General features: G+C 49.3%; 1 protein-coding gene across 2 annotated transcripts; it reads right to left on the bottom strand.

The window, feature by feature from the left end:
* Positions 1-2,614: 2,614 nt before the first annotated feature.
* On the bottom strand, positions 2,615-22,751 carry HAAO (3-hydroxyanthranilate 3,4-dioxygenase). 2 transcript variants are annotated; one of them, XM_061550088.1, is made up of 10 exons: positions 21,420-22,050; positions 20,867-20,945; positions 17,254-17,337; positions 14,216-14,322; positions 11,459-11,548; positions 9,340-9,383; positions 8,817-8,965; positions 8,312-8,380; positions 7,466-7,548; positions 2,615-4,001 (listed from the first exon to the last, which is right to left on the bottom strand). In XM_061550088.1, the coding sequence occupies exons 2-10, from the start codon at positions 20,921-20,923 to the stop codon at positions 3,908-3,910; spliced, it is 777 nt and encodes a 258-aa protein (XP_061406072.1). In that variant the 5' UTR covers positions 20,924-20,945; positions 21,420-22,050; the 3' UTR covers positions 2,615-3,907. The 2 variants fall into 2 exon arrangements, with proteins under 2 accessions (XP_061406072.1, XP_061406071.1); XM_061550087.1 differs by lacking the exon at positions 21,420-22,050 and adding an exon at positions 22,057-22,751 and having other exon boundaries at positions 2,617-4,001.
* Between the last annotated feature and the right edge of the window lie 1,080 nt (positions 22,752-23,831).

Below are 23,831 nucleotides of genomic sequence, written 5' to 3'. Positions count from 1 at the left end.
GTTAAATGCTGGCGTTGAGTTGCCACTACCCTTAGTGTGTCCGCCAGGTGGCGCTCTGCACACTTTTTGAGTGTCTCGCTCGCAAATGGATTGAATTGAAAAACCCCCACGCGGCTGAAGATGAACAAAGTGCATTCACAGGCGTCGACGCGGACGTAAAACGGCTCGTAAACTTGAAACGGACGCGGCTCTGGCTGGCAATCTCAATGTACAGGAGAAGCCCTTTTTGGGGAGCAAATCCTGCCGTGTGGAATGCGGACAAGGGGGATGACTCCCTTGCTGCAATGGAAACGCGATGATCGTGGGTCAAAGTTTTCGGGGAACCGGGGGGGGGGGGGTGCATTTGTGTGCGTGCGTGCATGCGCGCATCGAGTCCAACAACGGCTGCGAAAAGCAAATGGAGGCTGTGACATCAGCCCGGGACACGATCCTAACCTTCTCGGCGTCGATCTCGGTGACGTCACGGGTGGCCGGGGGAATTGTGTGAAGAGACAGCCAAATCGGTACGGGATAAAGAGGGGGGGGGGGGTCTGGGGTCCAAGATCGGGTGTGCGTTTGGGGCCACGTGACTAAACAAGTGGCAGAGATGGATGAGGGTGGGGAGTGCCACTGGGATGAGGTGGGCGGTAGGTAATTGTATGATGAAGTGGGGGCGGTGACTAACGATACGGAGGGAAAGCGGAGAGCATTAGTATTCGGGTGGTTTTTTTGGCCCACAGATAATGCAGTTTACTGTTAAATACAGTCGCCTGTTTTCTATGTCTGACAATGTAAATGTGTACCGCACTCGGGCTGAATGTATACAATTGAAAGATTATGTAAAAGGTTCAGTGGTGGGTTTTTTTGGGGAACATTGTTGACATGTTTTTTCCCCTCAAAAAGTACTGTATTTATGAATATCGCATATGTGCAACGGTTGTTTGATTACAAAAATATAGGGTTTTTTTTTACATTAAGCTTGTTTTTTGACACAACCCTAGGAAAGTTTGTATCTGGCAGTTTTAAAGCGTGATGAATAAATATGTATATAATTCGACTTTTGTTAATTTCAATTTCTGAGGACTTATTTGGTGACAGTTAAAGCCAAACATTTACACACTGTGGAACAGCATTTTTCACAATTGTTTGAAAAGAAATCCCCAAAAAACCTGACAATTCCGTTAGCTTGTTCAAAAAATTGTCGAATATATTCAACAATTTGGAATACAAATATTGTATTTAAAAAGTAGGGGAATACTGAGAAAGAGTATTTGGGACAACAATTATGATCTGCTCGCATGTGCCGTCTATAGTTAAAGATGGGGGAAATGTTTGCTTAAATTTTCTGATAAAACTACAAAGTATTGCACGCAGTCGAGAAAATAAAGCTACGAAATTTCAACGGCATTTTTTTTTTACCTGAAAGCAATGCTCGTCATTTTACTCAATTTGCCTAAAATGTCATTTAAATTTTAATTCATGATGTACCACAATTATCAATAACTATAGTCTACCCACTGCTGGATGAAGGCCTACCCACGCTGTCACCACCCCCTTAGATTTTCTCGCGATACCACAATCCAGCTCCTGCGCGAGTTGATTTCGTCACTCCATCTCCTCGGTCATCGTCCTCTTGAGCACGTTCTCTCCGTTCGGTCATCACTTGTCCACCGGTCATCATCCCTTCGAGCGACGGAGTCATGTCCAAGCCCACTCGATCTCAACAAAAAGTCGGTGCGATAAAAGGCGATGTCATAGACTGGCACAATTGTGTCTGTTCAGTGAAAACAGTTGTGAAAAAGTGATGAGCAACTGCGTGTTGTTGCCCCGGAGACCGGGAGATCGATGATCGATGTTCGGTCGTCACGTTGATGGAATTCGTCGTGATTTCTCACTGAACAGAGTGGGCCACGTGGAGGCTGCCATCCTGATTGGTCGACAGATCGCATAACCTCGTGCCGTCACGTGACCTCGATCTGTGATCCTATTGGACGTTGCCATCGCTGTTTGCCCGCTCGGTTTGAGCTGCCCTCAGATTCGTCGAGATTTGGACAAAGTGGGTTCATGAACCCATCTGTGCACAATGTTCGTTTTGTCGCCCCTTTCGCGCGTTTACTCCGCACGCGCCAATACTCTCCCACATGCAAAACACTCTTATTTGGATATAGCATAAGGGGCCGTTCATAAATGACGTCACGCGATTTTGAGATTTTGACCCCCCCCCAATCGATACACGGCGTCACAAAAAGTCAGACCCCCCCTCAAATATGACGTCACAAAGCTCTGCCCCCCCTCCCCCCCGAAAATAAACATGCTTAAACTCGCTTTAAACTATTGTCATTGTAGTGCGTATTTAATGTGGCGCTATACTCTGATGTTGTAGGGAAAAACATTTATTAAAAAGTCTATTTAATTAAGTAGAACGTGTTGTCTATATTTATTTAAGGTTGCGCATTTTTACGTGACGTCACATTTCTCAACCACCCCCCCCTCGTCACACATCGTCACAAATGTTCTGACTCCCCCCCCCCCCTAGGTGCGTGACGTCATTTATGGACGGCCCCTAATCGTTGTATTGTGTTTGTGCTGTGCTGTACGTCCAGTACAAATACAGATTACATTCACGTTTTTAAACTGCAGTTCGCTCAAATTATTATGACTTATAACGCTTAGAAAGCACAGTGCTGTCAGAGTAAAACTAATTGAACTATTACCGTAAATGAATTACGCAAGTGATGACGTCACAAAATCGCCATGCCATCAATTCCTCCCGAACACATGAATCGAATGGATAACGGGTTTTTTTTGCTCGCAATTTTAATGATCAAGTTTGTTATTATTTCAATAAAACATTACTTCAGGATAAAATATATATATTTGTTCGTAAAATTTAAACGATTATATAATCACGAGGACGATATATATTTAAAACGGCCGATACAATTATCGTGGATTTTACATCGTCCGATATCGCGGTAACACGACTCGTTTGTCTCTCGGCTGAGTGGTAGCCGCGCGTTTACAGCTCGTTGCAGAGGTTCGCGGTTCAAACTCAGAGGCCGCCCTGATTAACACTGTGGGGTGTATGCACGTATGTTGAACTTCTGTCGCACCGTACGTAGCCAACCACACTAATCGGGTGTGTATTAACCGTTAATACCGTGCACCGTCAGCTTTACAGTGGACCTTAAAGATCGCATGACGTTCTCAAAAAAGTAAGGCGACGCCTGCTGACGTCACAATCCAAATTTGCTAAGTAAAAAAAGTTTCGCAAATTATCTATCTTCTTGGTTCTTTAGGTAAAGTCACGTAGAAGGGAAATAATAAAGAATAAAAATAAAAAAATAATTATTATAATATATTATTTTATTATGGATTATTTGTATTATTATATTATTATTTTATTATGTTTTATTTTTATTATTTTATTATTTCCCTTCTACGTGACTTTACCGAAAGAACCAAGAAGTTGAACCCCTGCAGTCACGAAAGCTTGAAATCGCAAATGATCTAATTGAGTAAAACCACGCAGCGACATCGCCCCCTACTGCGAGAACATTTGCGGACAATCCCCGCCTGTGAAGCGACTTTTCCCGGTATACAGGAGGTCGTGGATGCGATCCCAACCCTGACGCCTGCTGTATACGTTAAGCTCGCGTGTTCTCCCCGTGGTTGTCGCGTGGATTTTTCTCCAGGTCCTCCGGTTTTCCCCTCTATATTTAGAATCAACAACACGCGTTTAGAGTATTCGGCTGCTATACATTTCGACACGATTATCCACTTAATTGCGCTATCATTTGTGGCCACGTACCTTCTCAATAAGAGCTGTATAGCTCAGCGGGCCCTTACCTTGTACAATTTAAATAGTTAAAACATTTTGACGGCGCTCATACCAAACGGACACATGATTCGAGAGCTTGATTTGATTTCAGCTGCGCCAGCGGGAATTGTAGGGCAGCTTGCGAGAGGGATTCTGCACCAGGTAGAGACTCGTACAGCCCGCGTCTCGTTTCCACTGGTACCTGGCGTGGCACGGACCAGAGGGGGGGATAACAGCACATGTTTCCCTCGCTCTGTGCGGGTTCGGTTTCCACGATTCCCCGTATGTGCGGCCAAACCTATTTCAACCAAAAAATTCGCTACATGCCTATTGAATTCTATGTATGTATATTGGACTTCTTTCGCACCGTACGTAGCCAACCGTGCTCATTGACTTCGCTCACTCAGCGGTCGGACGTGGGACAACATTGTGTGTGTACTGTATTGTATGCACTAGTCGGCAGGCGGTTGCCTTGTACGGTGCATTGTGGGTTGGGTGACTGTGCAGTCCACGTGACACGATTACACGGGTCAACAACAAGAACAATTCTGGCCTGGACGTTTGCAGCTGTTTTAGACTAATTTCAGGGTGCTGATTCCAAATCTGATCTCAGATTTGCGGTATCACATCTCATTTTTATGCTATCGGCATACCCCATTTTCATTGATTTTACCCGAAATTAACTCTGTCACTTATGATTGCAAGTTGTTGCGAGTCAGTGACTGTTTTAGTGTTAAAATATGGTGCTGTCTTTTTAGGATAGTGTGCTTATAATATCATTTCATGTAGATATCCACATTTATTTAATATTTTTCTTCTGCAATTTTGATTGAAAATGCAATATTTGATATATCAAAAACCTGATGGGATAGACAAAAACTGATGCCAGATTTTCAATCAGCACCCCAAAATTACTTCAAAACCGTTGGAATACCTTATGCCAGAAAAGTGTGTTGACCAGTATTATGATTTGCGTGCCCGTTGTTTGGGAACGCATCTACTACTGCCGCATGAAGCAAGGGGAAGCCCGCACTGTGGTCTTGGTGCGTATGGCTGTGTTGCAAAGATTGCAAACGTACACCTGCGTAGCTTTAGCCACGTGAGAGCTTGTGGTGACTCTGAGCGATCGTCAAATTTCCTCCGTCGAAAGATCTCAGAACCGAGCAGACAAGCAGCTGACGATGAATGTGGCGCCCGTTTTTTTTTGCGTTTCACAAACAACGGTTGCAGCGCAGAGATTAAAACCCCACGCGGCCAAGACCAACGGTGCCACATGCGGGGCCTGAGATAACAACACCCAATGCTCTTTTACACGAGGGTTGACTCACCCGCTCTCTGTACTGCCACTTCACAACCCCAGGGGGCTTTTTGAAACGTTCCCAAAATTCGACTCAATTCTGTCAACCTTCACCTCCAAAGGGATGCATGACAGGCCAAAGGGCCCATGTTAAGAAAATGTAACATCGTGGCAATAGGGCCCATCGTCATCATGATCAGAATCCATGGGCAGATCGCTCGAATGTGTCCACTGCACATTTCGACATTTCTTTCCACTCTCCTCTGTCTTGTGCCAATATGCTCAAGTAGTGGTGGCCACATCTTTCTGGCACCAATCTCTCATGACGTCGTCGTCAAGCCATTCTCTGTTAGGTCTTCCTTTCTTTCTGGTTCCTTACATTTTACCTTACCGAACAGCACACTTTAAAATTGTCCTGTTGCTCTCCATCCTACATGTGTGTTCAACTCGTTCCAGTTTCCTTCTCATCGCTGCCTGCGCCACGAGGTCTTCTTCTACGTGTGACCTTTTTGCTACTTCCACGTTGGTCACTCTTTGGGTGCAGAAGCTTAGATGCGGTATCCTGCCGTAGAAATACATTTCGAGTGCCAATTAGTTTATCTCTGCCAGGGCTCCAAAGGGCTATACAATGAGTGTTACTTGATTGGGGTGGGGGGTTTTCTTCGTATGAAATACAATTCCTCCCCTTGATGCTAAACACTGCATCGTTTTTCAACTTGGTTCCCAGGAGATATGGAACGCTGGGCCAGAGGTTGATCGAATGGTACCAACCACATGCCAACGTTCACTCAACGTTAGCCCAACGTTGACTCAGCGTTTGTATATTAACGGGTTATGTAAGTTCCCGTTTTTTTGTTTTATATGATACATGATTTGTACAGCTAAATCAAAGTTAGGAAGATCACCCACTCAACACACTGCAGTTGACAACAACACACCCACCCACCCACTCACCACACTGCAGGCCACAACAACACACTCACCCACTCACTACACTGCAGGCCACAACAACACACAGACCCGCTCACCACACTGCAGGTCACAACAACGCACTAACTCACCACACTGCAGGTAACAACAACACACTCACCCACTCACCACACTGCAGGTCACAACAACACACTCACCCACTCACTACACTGCAGGCCACAACAACACACTCACCCACTCACCACACTGCAGGCCACAACAACACACTCACCCACTCACTACACTGCAGGCCACAACAACACACAGACCCGCTCACCACACTGCAGGTCACAACAACGCACTAACTCACCACACTGCAGGTAACAACAACACACTCACCCACTCACCACACTGCAGGTCACAACAACACACTCACCCACTCACTACACTGCAGGCCACAACAACACACACACCCAATCACCACACAGGTCACAACAACGCACTAACTCACCACACTGCAGGTCACAACAACACACTAACTCACTCACCACACTGCAGGCCACAACAACACACTCACCCACTCACCACACTGCAGCTCACAACAACACACTCACCCACTCACCACACTGCAGGTCACAACAACACACTCACCCACTCACCACACTGCAGGTCACAACAACACACACACCCAATCACCACACAGCAGGTCACAACAACGCACTAACTCACCACACTGCAGCTCACAACAACACACTCACCCACTCACCACACTGCAGGTCACAACAACACACTCACCCACTCACCACACTGCAGGTCACCCTCACTTCTCTATTTGCTCCACTCTGGAATTCGCTCCTCCCATCATCGTCGTCTCTTTCCCCCCAACGAGCGTATAACAACGATAACCTCGCTCAATTCAATAAACGAGTCACACTCGTAATGTGCGATTCTAACGGTGGGCTGTGTGTCGATGTTTGGTGTGGTCTGGGACTTCTTGCTGCTGTTCTGCTGCCTTGCCCTCGCTTGGGAATTGGTGGACGTATGCAATTTTAACTTGATTGGAAGCTTTTCGTGACTGCAGGAATCCATACTCGTTGGTTCTTTCGGTAAAGTGACGTAGGTAGAAATAAAATAAATCACGACGTTTCGTTTGCAACACAAGCAATCGTCAACAGGTGGCACAACTACAGCAAGAAAAAAACTTTGTTTTACAAATTGCTGTTTGTGTGATTTTCTTAGTTGTCCTATACTTTCCACATCTGTGACAAAATAGCTTCATAGCTCATCGGATCCCTCCAGTGTAAATACTGATTCCGAACTTTGCCGACAGTAGAGGACTGTTTGCTGTCGGCCGCTTAACATATTGGGCTCCTCGGCCTGTGTTCCGCAACTACGCAATGATAATACGAATCGTGAAACAGAACGTGGGGTGGGAGAGCAGGGAATACGAGTGCGTGTACCTGGTCCCTGCGGGTATCAGCAAGCTGTCGTCAGGACCCAGGGGCAGGGTCACGTCTCCGACCGCCACTTGAGAAGTCCCCTCCTGCATCGTCCGCACGACAAGTGTCAAAGTGGTTTTGTGTAACCGCGGCCGGCGAGATGGTAACTACCGCGCCTCTGGTATGCAGGAGGTTGTGGGTTCGATCCCGGCCCTGACGACCCGTGTGTATTCAGGAGTTTGCGTGTTCTCCCCGTGGTGGTCGCGTGGATTTTTCACGGGGTCCTCCGGTTTTTCCACTCCGCGTTTAGACTCCACATTTGGCCGCTATAAATGTCGACGTGATAAGCCTGCTGTTTCGTTGAGCGATCATTTGTGGTTAGACTGCTTCTGGAAAAGGGCGATGAAGCTCAGTGGGCCTTTCCTGGTAAGATGAAATCGTTTTTAGTTTATTATTTTAGAACCCATGAGACCAGCATGAGGATGAGCCTCATTAACCGTATTAAACATGTTAAACTATAAGCTACACTATTTTGTTTGTTTTAGCAGGCAAGGCCCACTGAGCTATATAGCTATTGTTCAGAAGCGACCTGGCCACAAGTGATAGCTTATCACGAGGATATTCACAGCAGCCCAATACTCTAAACGCGCGTTGATTCTAAATGTGGCGGGCAAAAGTGGAGAACCCGGAGAAAAGCCGACGCGACCAACCGGAGGACCTGGAGAAAGAACAACCACTTGGGAGAGAGACACGCAAACTCCAAATATACGGCAGCAGGCGTCAGGGTCGGGATCGAACCCACGACCTCCTGTATACCAGGCGAGGGAGCTAACATTTCAGCGAGCATTGCAGCCCAAGTGGACGCACCATCTGCCAGATCCACGTGTCAGCCTCCTCCCCGTGACCCTCGCTCTGCCCGGCTCCGTAGATTTTAAGCTGCGACACACAAACGAACGCAACACGTATGTTATACAACACAACATATGACGAATTTAAAATGTGTGAAAACCACGCACATTTAACAAATGAACCTCCTCCCACTCCGCCCATGCGCACGCTGTCTTTCTCCCTCAGCGCCACATCCCCCTCAGCCAATCAACTGCTGGATGACGAGGGGCCCAATCCACGCCGCGAGGGGTCGTGGCCTCTATTTGACCATACTTCACCGCGCCGGTCAGTGGGCGTTTGCTAAGGGAGACAGAGGGGTGTCCCCACGTGCGCCGAGCTGCGTAAACCCTTGTAACGGAGCTGGTCCGGCTACGTCTGCGGGGGGGGGGGGGGGGTTGATTTGGGGGGGATTTTTTTTGGGGGGGAACTTGGGGCGGGGGATTCAGAGGAGGGGGGACATGGGGGGGGGGGGGGGGGGGCCCACCTGGGTTTCGTAGCGGCCCTGGAAGGGGCACTGGGCACTCCCCTCCTGGAGGTTCAGGCGCTGGCGCTCCAGCCACGGGGAGAAGAGCAGCGGAGGCTCCACCTCTCGCTCCACCTCCAGCGGGAACGGGGGATCCACTCTCTGGGCAGCTATGGGGGGCGGGGAGGGACAAGGGGTGGGGGGGCGAGGGGGGCAGTGATGAATCAGGAAAACGAGCAAGCTACAGGTACAAGCCCTTCTGTCAATCCACTGCTGAATTGATGAGCTCCTCCGCCTGCCATATTGGTGGGTGATTTTTCACAATGAAAATTCCAACATCATCTTAAATCGTAGTGATTGCAACTCGATGCCCATGGAGTCTCGTAACTTTGTCACGCGTGCGGTGATCCGCCAGCCCTTGCCTCTCAGAGTGTTGCATTGCAGGCCACGCGCAAAGGAAGTTTCTCTTGAGAAAAATAGATGCCGGTCTCTCCAGCCAACAACTATTTTTGACTCGGTGCCTGCAAAACGGCGAAATCCTCACCGGTAAGGGGTGTCTTGGTCCGGTACTGCTCAGAAGTGAAGAACCTGAAGGAGACAAATACGGTGAGGACGAGGAGGGGGGGGGGGGTGACGCTCAGGCGGTCAGCACGTAATTTGTCGCGTAAGTTGTACAGCCACCTTGTGCCACCATGTGGCCATGCAAACCCAAGCTATGAGCCACTGTTGGGCCAAGTGCTGTTAAGTGTCGTTCATGAGCGTCTATTCAAGCCAGCAACGGTACACGAGGGGGTGGGTGGCCAGCACCACGCCCGGCCGCCTTTGTCTCCCCAGTGGCAATGTTTACACACCGCACCGGGTACTCATTTGAGGCTGAGTCGACCTAGGGGAGGCCCAGGACCGGTATCAGATAATCGTCACTGGTGTTGGCCGTGAGCGGGAATCGATTGCCGGGTTCGTAGCGCAGCGCGCTAACCGCTACACTACCGCTCGCCACACACAGGCACACACACACAGGCACACACACACAGGCACACACACACAGGCACAACACACACAGCCACAACACACGCAGGGAAATCTATGGCAGTGAATCTGGCTGGGTGACACTTGGCCAGGGTTGGTCTGTGTCACCGGGCAACCCAAGAACTTGGCCGAGGTGCCGGTGCTGGAGTTGGGCCAAAACGCACTGGGGACACTCAAATACCGGTTCCCTATCTCTTCTGCGATGAAGGCGCCGGTGATGATGATGATGATGGATTTGTTTTAATAGGCTTCACCATTTCTGGCAATAAGACGGTTGCTAGGATGTTGTAACCCATTGTAAGGCATCACGTCTCCATACACCTCGCATACTCGTGGTAAAATATGCGAACAATCAAGCTCTGATAAGTATTTTTGCATTATCGTTGAATCTGATTGGCTTCCACCAGGCACAGCCTTCTTTATCGCCTTGTCTCGCCCGCAGTGTCAGACCAGAGGAAGCCAAAAGGCGAACAATACAAACGTAATGCCAGGGATGAAAGTGTTCAAAGCTCATCATAGGGTTTGTCCCCTTTTTTCTGGCAACAAAACTCAAACCTTTTTACAAGGAATCACGTGTGTGCTTTAACCACAATATCTGTGGTCAAAATGCAAACAAAAACACACTCTGATAATATATGCATTGGCGTCCTCTGGTCTAGCAGCAATTGAGACGAGGCTCAAAAGAAAGCCGTCTCTGGTGTGGACCAATCAGTTTCAAGGCCAATGCATATACTATCAGAGCGTGTTTTCTGTTTGCATTTTGACCACAAGTATTGTGGTTAATGCAGACAGGATTCCTCGTAAAAAGGTTCAACTTTTGTTGCCAGAAAAAAGGGAAAAAACCCTATTATTATATTTTGGAACTGGCAAAGGAGGTATAATGATGTTCAAAGCTCGCCAATGATGTCGCTGACAAAAATGCTGATTGCGCTGAAGATGGAAACGACGGCGATGATGATGATTATAATCATGATTACGATGACGCCGACGATGATGCCAATGATGATGACGCCGAATGTCATGATGACGCGAATGATGATGTTGCTCACAACGATGATGATTACGATGACGATGATGTCCGTGATGAAGACACCGCGAGTAAACGCGCCATGCGTATATTGTCAGATGTTGTGGATCTCTCTCTAACAATGCGCCGCTGCTGCTGCTAAAGTAGTAATACATCGGCCGCTTTATTAATCGGCTATGTCGGGTGGTATGGGGGTTTACGACACACTAAGCTAAAACGAAACTATTTTTATTTGATCAGATGAGGCCCACTGAGCTATGTAGCTATTTTTTTCAGAAGCGACCTGGCCGCAAATGAGAGCCCAACGAAATGGCTTATAACGTGGCAATGTATAGCAGCCAAATCCTCTAAACGCGTGTTGACTCCAAATGTGGAGGGGAACACCGGAGGAGCTGGAGAAAGAACAACCAGCTGGGAGAAAGACACGCAAACTCAAAATAGCAGGCGTCAAGGGTCGGGATCTAACCCACGACCTCCTGCATACCAGGCGAGGTAGTTAACATTTCGCCTCTGCAGTGTCACCCCATCTTACGACCCAGGAATCTATTACGAACCACGGCAGGACACCTCTTGGCAATCAGCATTGGCACTCGGCGAGACCGAACGTAACTCTTTGATGATGGGAGCGAGCTGGATGACCAGGTCTTCACAGCGGAACCATCGCTCGAACAACACCTCCAATGATCCGCCAACGTAGTATCTGGGGTCAAAGATAAAGATCCGAACCGCACATATAGCCTACATAGACTATTGGGGCAAGTGCTGTTAGCAAGCAAGCACCTGTTAAGGGGTGGTGTGGCCAGAAACACTAACCGGTGGTGATGTTAACTTAAACGAATTTCTTTTTTATTTTGACCAGGTTATATAGGGTTGTTTTTCAGAAGCAACCCAGCTCTCACAAATGATAGCTCAACGAAGTGGCGGCTTATCACGTGGGGATGTTTAGCAGCCAAATCATCTAAACGCGTGTTTACAAACGTGGAGGGAAATACAGGAGGAGCCGGAGAAAAATCTACGCGACCATGGGGAGAACATGCAAACTCCAAATATACAACAGACGTCAAGGTCGGGATCGAACGTACGACCTCCTGTATCCCAGACGAGGTAGTTAGCATTTCACTACCGTGGCCCCCCTAATCATTTACACACGGCAGTAATCATTTAGGCCAGGGTCGACCTAGAGGAGGCACATGACCAGTTCACATATTCGTCACTGAACTCGGGCCAGTACATTCACCTCGAGGTCACTTCTCCCCACGCACATTCACAATTGAAACACGTGTGCACACGCGCGTGCACATCGATGCCCACAAACACAAATGTCCCCCATATAGCTCACACAGGCTGGCGGGACAAGTGCTGCTAGCGGGCACCTTGGCGGCTGACAGGGCGCACGAGAAAAACCCGGCCGCCTTTGTCTCTCTAGTATTAATCATTTAAACACCGCACCAAGTAAAACAAACATATGAGGCTGAGTCGACCTAGGGGAGGCCCAGGAACCGGTTCAGATAATCGGCACTGGTGTTGGTGGCAGTGAGCGGGAATCGAATTTCTGGTTGCCGGGGGTCCCTAGCGCAGCGCGCTAACCACTGCGCCACCGCTCCCCACGCGCGCACACACGCGCGCACACTGATGCCCCTCATTCAGGGCAGGTTTCTCGATGGGCGTTTCCCTGGGCTGCATGGATTCTCGTGCTCCCATTGGTTCATACTGTGCCCTCCCTCCCTGCCCCCGTGTGTGCGTGTGTGCGTGCGCGTCTCTTTGTTCTGCCTGTTAGGTAACCCTCATCTCCGGGGTCACGGGTGCGACTCCAGTCCAGCGTGCCGCGGGCCAATGATCCGGTTCGGGTTTTCCGCGGCGCCGATTGGATCTGTGCCGCAGTCACTTCGGGGGGCGGGGGGGACGGGGAGTGACTGCGGCATCCGTCGCCTGTGCGCGCTCTCTGACTGCGAGCACCGCTCCACCGGTGGAAGAGACGGAGCGGTGGAATCGGATCGCGCGCAGCCTCCGAGTTCTGGATCGAACAACGATTATTATTTTTGGGGTCCGTGTTTAAAAAAAAAACACGAGATGGATGGTGACGGCACCAGATCGTGGGCGATAGCGACGGAGTATGAAGCCCTTCATCCAGCAGTGGATATAAAATTACTGCTGCTGTTGTTGCTGATGATGATGGCCATCAGACACATGAGAGCTTGTTGCTACGCTCACGAGCGGATGCATTGCTTCGCCAGTTTCGTTTGGGCCGCGCGCGGCTCGATAGATTTGCGAGGAAACGAGGGCGTGCAAATGAAGCGAGCCGAGCCCGTTGCAAGACGAGGTCGAAACCCGGCCACGACCACCGTCACGAGGTGGTCCAGCCCCGGCCCTCACCACGGCACAACCCACCCTGAGTGACCAGCGTGGGAGGCACGGGGTGGCGGAAGTGTGGACAAATGACCCCTCTGACCGACAAGGCTTCAACGGGGTGGAGGGCATCAGTCATCCAGCAGCGGATCGACCACGGTGTCGTGATAGATCTGGGAGACTGCCGATTGACGGTGGCGGTGGTGGTGGTGGTGGTCGCTACGCTGCTGCACGTAGCTGCTGCCTGTGATGGAGGAGCAGCGAGGGGTTGATGGATCACCACCGCACAGATGTTGCGGTGAAACTCTCTTCCCGTGCGGGCGTCGAGGAGATACCGTGCCCTGGCTAGAGCAAGTGGACCAGTCGCCATCTGTTTCTATCTGTACGGGGATATAGCGTTTGTCCCCCTCGCGCAAGGCGTCTGTTTTCTCCTGGTTCATCCGGTTATCCACCCACGTGTATAACAATAAACACACCCATCATTAATCAGCTGGAAGCATCTTTAAATAATACAAACCCACTGTAGCAGCAGCAGCAGGACCCTCCTGAAAGATTATCTGACGACTCAGTGTGGCTCTGCTGGATAAATATAAATAAAGATTAAAGGATAAAATAAAAAATAACATTTTTAAAAGATCGGGGCTGATCTCTACAACCAAGACAATGGCAACATCGCCAGTGTCGCCCCTGCTGCTGTTGGTGCCCCTCTTGCCTGGAACTTCCTCCCCCAGCAATCCGTGCCGTGGGCTCCCTGCCACTCTTAGAGCTCAGGGCCCAAGACTCCACTGCTGTGCCGATGACTGCCAATCTCTCTCTCTCTCTACAATATGACTGGCAACATAACCACGTGGCCAAGTGGTATCACACAGAGGGCACCACCGTCACGGACGATAACCCCCCCACACCACCCACCCATCCCCCCTCCTCCATCATCATCCCCCCTTCTTCCCACCATCCACCGCCCCACCCCCCACCCTAGCCCCCCCCCTAACCCCCACTAGCCCCCCCCCCCCCCACAAACCTGAGGCCATCGAGCTCCGACTCCTGGCGCTCTCGTTCCACCACGAGACCCACGGTGCCCGCGCGGCGCTGGGGAGAGTGCGGGATGCGAGCTGGCAGCAAGAACATCTACGAGGTGGGGGGGGGGGCAAAGACATGGGACGAGTCGGGGGGGGGGGGCTCACGAGGTGGTGATGGGGGGGGGGACTTGGGAATGCATGAGGCAGCCGTGGAGGTCAGAGGTCAGGGAGCTTCGTCGGCACCGCTTTGATTCTGCGTTCGAATTGACGTTTTAGCCGCCTGTGATGAAACCGGGTTCTCCGGTTTGAGGTTCCCGTGAGCAGCACTTTGCCAGCTCGTCTGTGTCGGCTATACGGGGGATCTTTGTATGTGTGTGTGTGTCAATGCGTACGCGTGTGTGAATGTGTGTGGGGAGCGGTAGTGCAGCGGTTAGCGTGCATGCGCTACAAACCGGGCGACCCGAGTCCGATTCCCGGTCACGGCCAGCACCAGCGATGAACCTGTCCTGGCGAACAGCACTTGCCCCAACAGTCCGTTAAGTCTATACGGGCGATCTTTGTATTTGTTTGGAGTAGTAGCCTCGAGGTCAATGCACTGTAGTCAATTGATGGTCTCGGCTCGGGCACCAATGGCTCACGTGGAGAAGCACGTGTTCACACCGAGGCCCACAGACTCACTCGGAGATCCATAGACTCTCGACATCTATTCTAGATTTGAAGCTTTCGTGACTGCAAGGATTCATATTCTTTTTCCGGTAAAGTCACGTAGGTAAAAATTTAAATTAATAAAAGTACAATACAAATAAAATAAAAATCACGACGTTTCAGAGGCAACACATGCTTCCGTCTTCAGGTGGAACCATCACAGGTGGAACCATCACAGCACGATAGCTGATACAGCTATCGTGCTGTGACGGTTCCACCTGAAGACGGAAGCTTGTGTTGCCTCCGAAACGTCGTGATTTTTATTTTTATTTTACTTTTATTAATTTAAATTTTTTACCTACGTGACTTTACCGAAAAAAACCTAAGAATATGAATCTCTACATCTAGACGTCGTCATTGCGATGAACACCGGGTTCACGAGTGGAGCGAGTTGATTGTCTGTACCCGGTCGCCGATAACTTGCGTGGCAACGCGTAGACTCACGTAGAGTTCCATGGACTTACACAGAGACCTCTGCACTGACAAAAAGCCAATGTCATTGAAACCAGACTCCCCAATGAATTGACAGTCCGTGGTCTCAACCATGCTACCAATGGCTGCACGCACAACTCCACGATTTTACAATCGGATAATTAACGACCATGGGGGACGTCACCCCCCTATGTATTTAGACGCGTTAACAAAAGCGCCTTGGGCAGAATGAGCGGCGTTCGTGAGTTGAGTTCATCAGCGGGCTCGTGAACTCAAAGATCACGAACGGCTGCGTCTTGGCGAAGGCGGAGCGCCCCTGCAAGCGTTGAAATGTTCGAGACCGTGAGCGCAGTGATGCTGCGACTAGGCAAGAGGAGCAAGCCCGAGGTGCGGCCGCGTGAGACAAATCAAACATTGGGGTCTCGCGTGACCGCTTGCCCCACCGCCTGAGCTGATAATGTCAGCGCCGCGGTGGCTAGGAGATGTTAACTCCCTCGCCTGGTATACAGGAGGTCGTGGATTCGATCCCGACTCCGACGCCTGCTGTATATTTGGAGTTTGCGTGTCTCTCTCGCCGTGGTCATGTGGATTTTTTTTCTCCGGGTTCTCTGGGGTTTCCCTCCGCATTTAGAATCAACGTGCGTTTAGATTAGTGGTTACTAACCTTTACTGAAGCCATGCACCCCTTTGGTTCTTAATCTTTAAATAAATTATGGTGTTAATACATACATTGGTTTTGTTTCGATTTAAATATTTCGTGACTGCAGGGATTCATATTATTGGTTGATTTGGTAAAGTCACGTAAAAGGAAAATATTAAAATAATAACAATAAAACAATACAATTCTCACGACGTTTCGATTGCAACACAAGCAATCATCATCAGGTGTAAAAACGTCGTGAGAATTTTATTGTTTTTAATTGTATTATTTCCCTTCTACATTGGTTTTGATTAAACAAATTAGTTGTAACTTACGTGGCCGTGCTTAATTTGTGTTTTTGATGATTTACCTTCTAAAAACAATATCTGGCCTTGCCTCGCACCCCCAGAAAGGGCATCTCACACCCCCAGGGGGCGCAGCGTGCAGCCGAGGTGCAGATCCACTGGTTTAGAGCGAGGCAGCTCAGTGGGCCACACCTGGTTTAAAGATAATTGTTTTTTAAATCCTTTATATTAAGTTCGCTTGCTTGCTTGCGCGCTTACGACCGTGCAAATCTTTCGGTCGTTTTTTAACCCACTTCCCGTGATCCAATCGAGCTAACATTTTGCGTGACAATTTATTTTCGTGAAAACATTTTTCCAAAATTTTCCACTTTTTAGGAACTTTTCTTTTCATATTTTATTAAAAATACCAATGTGATAAAAATGAAACTCTTACTCAAGAAAAACAGAGATGAATAATACAATAAAACCGATGCCACGCATATAAAGGATCTATAGTGAAAAACTTTGTTTTTACGGGTTAATTTTTTACCCTTTAATCTGGCAACAAAACTGACACCTTTTATTTTTATATTTACAAGGAGTCATGTTTGCATTGACCACAATACCTGCAGTCGGAATGCAAACAAAAAACACAACTCTGATAATGTATGCACTGTCCTTGAAGTTGATTGGTCCAAACCCGAGACAGCTTTCCTTAGAGCCTAGTCTCACATGGTGTTGGACCAGATGACGCCAAAAGTCGCACTTTTTTGTTTGCATTCCGACTGCAGGTATTGTGGTCAATGCAAACACGACTCCTTGTAAAAAAAAGTGTCAGTTTTGTTGCCAGATAAAAGGGTAAAAAAACAATTATCATATTTTGCTACTGGCAAATGAGGTTCCAATGCTGGTTTAAAGAGTTTAGTAGTTTAGTGTAGTTTCCGCGCCACTGGGGGGTCACCGAGCAACGGCTCCTCACCTCTCCCTCCTTGATGTGGATGTCCCGCCTCTGGCCGCGCTCCATTATCTTCAGACACATGTCGCCCTCGATCTGGAAGAAGAGCTGCTCGCCACAGAGCGGTGGGCAACACAAACACAGCGAGAGACGCGAAGGGCTCCCGTGTCATCTCAACAGACCGCTGGCAGGAGGAGGAGGTGGGAGAACTGTGAGCGAGCGCCGATCACATCAGGCGCGGCGTAGGACGGGGTGGTGCGGTAAGGGACCCACGGTAAGGAACCCACGGTAAGGGACCCAGGCTAAGGGACTCAGGGTAAGGTACTCAGGGTAAGGGACTCATGGTAAGGAACCCACGCTTGGTCGCCTTTGTTTTGTCTACCCCACCGGTGCTGACGTTTACACACCGTCCGCACCAGCAACTCATTCGAGGCTCAGTCGACCTAGGGGAGGACCCAAGACGGGTTTAGATGTTCGTCACTGGTGTTGGCCGTGAACGTGAATCGAACCTGGGTGGCCGGGTTAGTAGCGCAGCGCCACCGCTCCCCACACACACACACGTGCCCCGCCCCTCGCACCCCCCACCCCGTGGTGATGGTGGTGGTGGTGGCATTGACAGATTTGGCTGCGATGAAATTTGAATCTGGACCTTGATCGTTGCAAATCATTGTGGCTCTCTGAGGATTTACTAGAGCACAACATTGGTCAAGGTGTTGCCGTATGGAATGGGGAAAACATATTTACACGTTTGTCTTGAATCATATGCAGCATGGCGTGAGTTGACGCAGGTGAATTAGTAACTCGAGGGTACACGTGAACTGTGGACTGATAGGGAGAGTATGAACAGCGATCGCCATGAAGCTGCTATTCAACAACAAAATATATTCGTCGAATATCTTGACTGGCTGCTGGCTGGGCCTCCTCTCCACGCCGACGATAGTTCTACTAATAGGGGGTTTCCCCTTTTTTCTGGCAACAAAACTGACACCTTTTGCCACCGAAACTAGCTTGGTAGCTGGCCACGTGGGTTGTTCTGCGTAACAAATCAACACCGAGTTGAGCTGAAACGGCGGAAGAAGGAGGAGTTGGGAAGACGTCGCAAAGATTATAAAAAAATAGATAGCGACACCGAAGAGGCGGGACAACGAACACAGCAGACTTACGACGGTTCAATTTCGATTTAAAGCTTTCGTGACTGCAGCGATTCATCTTCTTGGTTCTTTCGGTAAAGTCACGTAGAAGGAAAATAATAAAATAATAAAAATAAAATATAATAAAATAATTCTCACGACGTTTCGGCCACAACGCAAGCAGCCGTCTGTCTACTTGACAGACCTGTTCTCCACCTGAAGACGGCTGCTTGCGTTGTTGCCGAAACGTCGTGAGAATTATTTTATTATGTTTTATTTTTATTATTTTATTATTTTCCTTCAACGTGACTTTACCGAAAGAACCAAGAAGATTACCACGGTTCATTTAACAATGCTCCTCCTGATTTAATTCATCTTATACCTACGTGACTTTACCGAAAGAACCAAAGAGTATGGATCATTGCAGTCACGAAAACTTCCAATCTAAAATTGCTCTACCTTTTCAATCTGTGCTCCTACTAATGTTCGAGCCCGCACTCGGGCCTGGCTCTCAAGAGACGCGCCGCTGTGCTCACAGCACACGGAGAAAGGCTGCGACTCCCCATTGCTTATTAAGTTCTAGAGCAGTGGTCTTCACCAAGTTCTACAGCAGTGTTCTTCACTAAGTTCTAGGGCAGTGGTCTTCACTAAGTTATAGGGCAGTGGTTTTCACCAAGTTCTACAGCAGTGGTCTTCACTAAGTTCTACAGCAGTGGTCTTCACTAAGTTCTAGGGCAGTGTTCTTCACTAAGTTCTACAGCAGTGTTCTTCACTAAGTTCTAGAGCAGTGTTCTTCACTAAGTTCTAGGGCAGTGTTCTTTACTAAGTTCTAGAGCAGTGTTCTTCACTAAGTTCTAGAGCAGTGGTCTTCACTAAGTTCCAGAGCAGTGGTCTTCACTAAGTTCTAGAGCAGAGTTCTTCACTAAGTTCTAGAGCAGTGGTCTTCACTAAGTTCTACAGCAGTGTCCTTCACTAAGTTCTACAGCAGTGGTCTTCACTAAGTTCTAGAGCAGTGTTCTTCACTAAGTTCTACAGCCGTGTTCTTCACTAAGTTCTAGGGCAGTGTTCTTCACTAAGTTCTAGGGCAGTGTTCTTCACTAAGTTCTACAGCAGTGTTCTTCACTAAGTTCTAGGGCAGTGGTCTTCACTAAGTTCTAGAGCAGTGGTCTTCACCAAGTTCTACAGCAGTGGTCTTCACTACGTTCTAGAGCAGTGTTCTTCACTAAGTTCTACAGCAGTGTTCTTCACTAAGTTCTAGGGCAGTGGTCTTCACTAAGTTCTAGAGCAGTGGTCTTCACTAAGTTCTAGAGCAGTGGTCTTCACTAAGTTCTAGAGCAGTGTTCTTCACTAAGTTCTACAGCAGTGTTCTTCACTAAGTTCTAGAGCAGAGTTCTTCACTAAGTTCTACAGCAGTGTTCTTCACTAAGTTCTACAGCAGTGTTCTTCACCAAGTTCTACAGCAGTGTTCTTCACTAAGTTCTAGAGCAGAGTTCTTCACTAAGTTCTACAGCAGTGTTCTTCACTAAGTTCTACAGCAGTGTTCTTCAATTTCGCCAATAAGATATCATCAGTGTGAGGTCCGCCACAAATTTTAAACCATTGTCAAGGGGTTTGACAGCAGCAGGATGACGATGGTGATGGGCCGTGTTGTCACTCCTCGCGGACTGTCCGGGGCGCCGCACGTCAGAGGCCGCTCTAGAGGCCACCAGGGACCGCCAGTGGCCGGCGGGCCTTGCGATGAAGACCGCTGCCTTACAGCGTGCGTGACTCCTCCCGCATCCACTCCCTCTCTCCCACTCACTGCTGTATTCTCTCTCTCTCGCTCTCCTCGCTCGCTCTCTTTCTCAGGTATCCTCCCGTGCGGCTGAATGTCCTTTGCAAGTTCAGTTGGGTGTGGGCTACAAATGTTTATTCCATCCTCGCGTACGATGGCAAAATGTATGTATATACGTGTACAGGAGCTAAATGGAAATGCCGAGCTCTGGTAGTTTAAATGTGAAAACATGTTACTTCGAAAATTCAATCACTCATTCACAATGTTCTCTTAATTTTTTCTGAATGCATGAATTCAGTTTTCTACCAATGTGTTTAACAATTTAGTCACACTGAACTATTTTCTTTTTCACCAGGTAAGGATCACTGAGTTATCGATCTCTATTTCAGAAGCGACATGGCTATCACAGATGATAGGTCAACGAAGCGCCTAATCACGTGGACATTCAAAGCGCCAAACAATCGAAACGCGTGATGTCGATTCTAAACGTGGAGAGAAAACCCTGAGAGATGATGATGAGAGAGAGAGAGAGACGCAAACTCCAAATATACAGCAGCAGGCGTCAGGGTCGGGATCGAACCCACGACCTCCTGCGTACCAGGCGAGGTAGTCAACATCTCGACGTGGTCTGGAGGGCTTCGCCTTCAGTAGAAGGGGGGTGTGGTGGAGGTTGACCCCCACCCCCCACCCTCTGACGTAACGTTCTAACCCCCCCTCCCCCCCCGTGGATTACCTCTTCGCCCTCCTCGATGTGGTAATCCTCGCGCTGGTTGGGCCCACCCACGAACATCACCTTGAGCTGGGCCGCGTGCCTGGGGGGGGGGCAGTGACGTCATTTCAATAAAAATAATAATTATATAACGACGCAATGGCCGATCCACACTCGAAGGAGACATCGCGGGGGTACAGCATCAGAATCTTGCGTTTACACTGGAGGAATCCGATGAGTGATGAAGCTCTGTCGTTGCAACAACAAACAGTACAGACACGCGGTAGGAGTTCAAAGTACAAGAAAGGTAAACAAATGACCCCAAACAACATACAAAGAAAAACTAAACCACCCCTCTCCTACCAGGCAAAGCCCACTGAGGTATCAACTTCTTGTTCAGTAGCGACCTGGCCACAAATGATAGCTCAATCAAGAAGCTTATCATATTGGACATTTATAGCAGCAAAACTATCTGAATACTCGAGACGCATGCTTCTAAATGTGGAGGAGCCGGAGAAAGAAAACAAAACCATCCAGGCGTTAGGGTCGGGATCGAATCCCTGACCTCCTTGCATACCAGGCGAAGAAGATAACATCACACCGCTGCTCCTGCCGCAGGTAACTGGCTGAACCACCTCAATGTGAAAGTGTAGCTGTTACTCTGCAGCTCCATCAGCCATACGAAAGAAAGAACAAGAAGAAGATTAACCAGCCATACCCCCCACACACACACCCCTAACGAACGCTAACCATGACCCCTAACGCGAGCATTGTTCTTTCAGAACGGGACAAACATCGCCACGTGGCAGGGCCCTCCTGGAAAACGGGTCACGAGACTCAATGAGGCTTACAAAATCGTCGTTATTTCCACGAAGGTCAAAGTATATCGCCCATTTACGAATGGTGATGTTATTGTTTTTTTTTGGACGTCTCATAAAATTCACGACGGATTAGGTGTGGAGGAAATGTCCAAATCATGCACAGCCCCCAACCAGTGGACCTCTCGCTCTGTCAGTCAATCACATGCCACCAACTCGTGACTAGCGGTGACCGAGAACATGTGTCAGCATGCGGCACACCCACATCCAGTATACATCTCGCTCTGGCCGTGGTTCCCATTGCGGTGCCTAATCACTGAGAAATCAACGAAGGCCACCCCGTGTGAGTGCATGTCGCTGTAAGCCCACCGATCATCCCGAGTCGGCGTCACTCACATTAATTTATTGCACACGGGAGGAGTGAAGAAACGCGAATTCTCCTCGATCCACCTTCTCACGGCCACCACCTGAAGCTCCATGAACCAAGATGACCACCAAATTCACCGGAAACGCCACCACCACCAACTTCACCAGAAACTCCACCACCACCAAATTCACCGGAAACTCTACCACCACCAACTTCACCAGAAACTCTACCACCACCAACTTCACCAGAAACTCTACCACCACCACCAACTTCACCAGAAATTCCACCACCACCAACTTCACCAGAAACTCTACCACCACCAACTTCACCAGAAACTCCACCACCACCAACTTCACCAGAAACTCCACCACGAACAACTTCACCAACTTCACCACTAACTCCACCACCACCAACTTCACCAAAAAACTCCACCACCACCAACTTCACCGGAAACGCCACCACCACCAACTTCACCAGAAACTTCACCACGAACAACTTCACCAACTTCACCACTAACTCCACCACCACTACCAACTTCACCAAAAACTCCACCACCACCAACTCCACCAGAAACCCCACCACCACCGCTACCACCAAGTTCACCACCACCACCAACTCTAACAACAACAACCACCACACCAACAACAACAATAACGTCGTCCCGCCCGGCGAAGGCCCCGCGTGTCCCGTCGGCGAACAGCGCGCCGCTGTGAGTGGCGGGTGTGTTGACTCCGCGGAATGCTATCGGGGAGAGAGAGAGAGTTTGACGCGGGAGGCGGAGAGAGGCGTGGATTCGTGCGTTCGACTCAAACCCCAGCGAGACGAGATCATTTGCGTACTCGTGGTTGCATAATCGGCTGATCTGCGTTGGGGGGGGGGGGGGCGACGCTCACAACAACGAGCGGAGAGGCGGGCGGAAAAAGCGCATCAAGTTGGCAGAGTGGGGAACACAGGTGACGGCATCTGCCAGTCGTCGCAAATCAGTCAACTCCGTCTCAGCTGGGTCTGTCACTTTGTCCAGTAACCTCCTGCCAGCAGAAAGCTTCAGACACTTCACGTGGCCTCGAGGTGCACCTAGCCTGGCACAAGCACTGTGGTTTGACATCAGCGCCACTCAGTGGCGACTGGCGGCTGTTGTTATTGGTGCACCGGCTGATTGGAGGGGCGGGGGAAGGGAGTGGCGATGATGTTATTGATATTTTATTAATATTTCCTGGCGATGTCGCCGTGGTTGTGATATGCTAGTGGCGTGAGTTGCGATGGCGATGTTAGCGATGCCGCGGTGATGTCCGTGCTGCTGGTGATGTCGTGTTAATGGCAATGCCAAGCTGTGCAGGTGATGGTCGTCTTGGGGGTGTCGGTAATCAGCTGATTAGGGTGGGGGTGGGGCGGGTTGCGGGGAGGGGCGTGTCCCCACCGCTGCCCCTCCCCCCTCGTCCACCCCCCCTCCCCCTTCGTCCACCCCCCTTCTCCCCCCTCGTCCACCCCCTCCCCCCATTGGCTCGAGGATTCTGCGAGCTTAGCGCATTCCACGCTCCGACTATTGTTGACCCACAGCCAACGACACAACATCGGCGAATCGATTTGTTCGGATTCGTCATCATCATCGTCGTCGTCGTCACATTGTTTTTGGTGCAATTGCCTCTCGCAATGTACATGACGCGCACAATCTCCACCATCAATGAATGATAATAATCACGAATAAAACATATCTCATCACGATAATTAGCTATTTCACAGCCACGGCTGAACGAATGCCCATTGCCATCATCAGCCATAATCAATCCACTGCTGGATGAAAGCC

Source organism: Lethenteron reissneri, chromosome 11, assembly GCF_015708825.2.
Source record: "Lethenteron reissneri isolate LAM-NWPU_2019-01 chromosome 11, ASM1570882v1, whole genome shotgun sequence".
Classification (NCBI taxonomy): Eukaryota; Metazoa; Chordata; class Hyperoartia; order Petromyzontiformes; family Petromyzontidae; genus Lethenteron; species Lethenteron reissneri.
The sequence above is the reverse complement of the archived record's forward strand: the minus strand, read 5'-3'. Positions and strand labels throughout refer to the sequence as shown.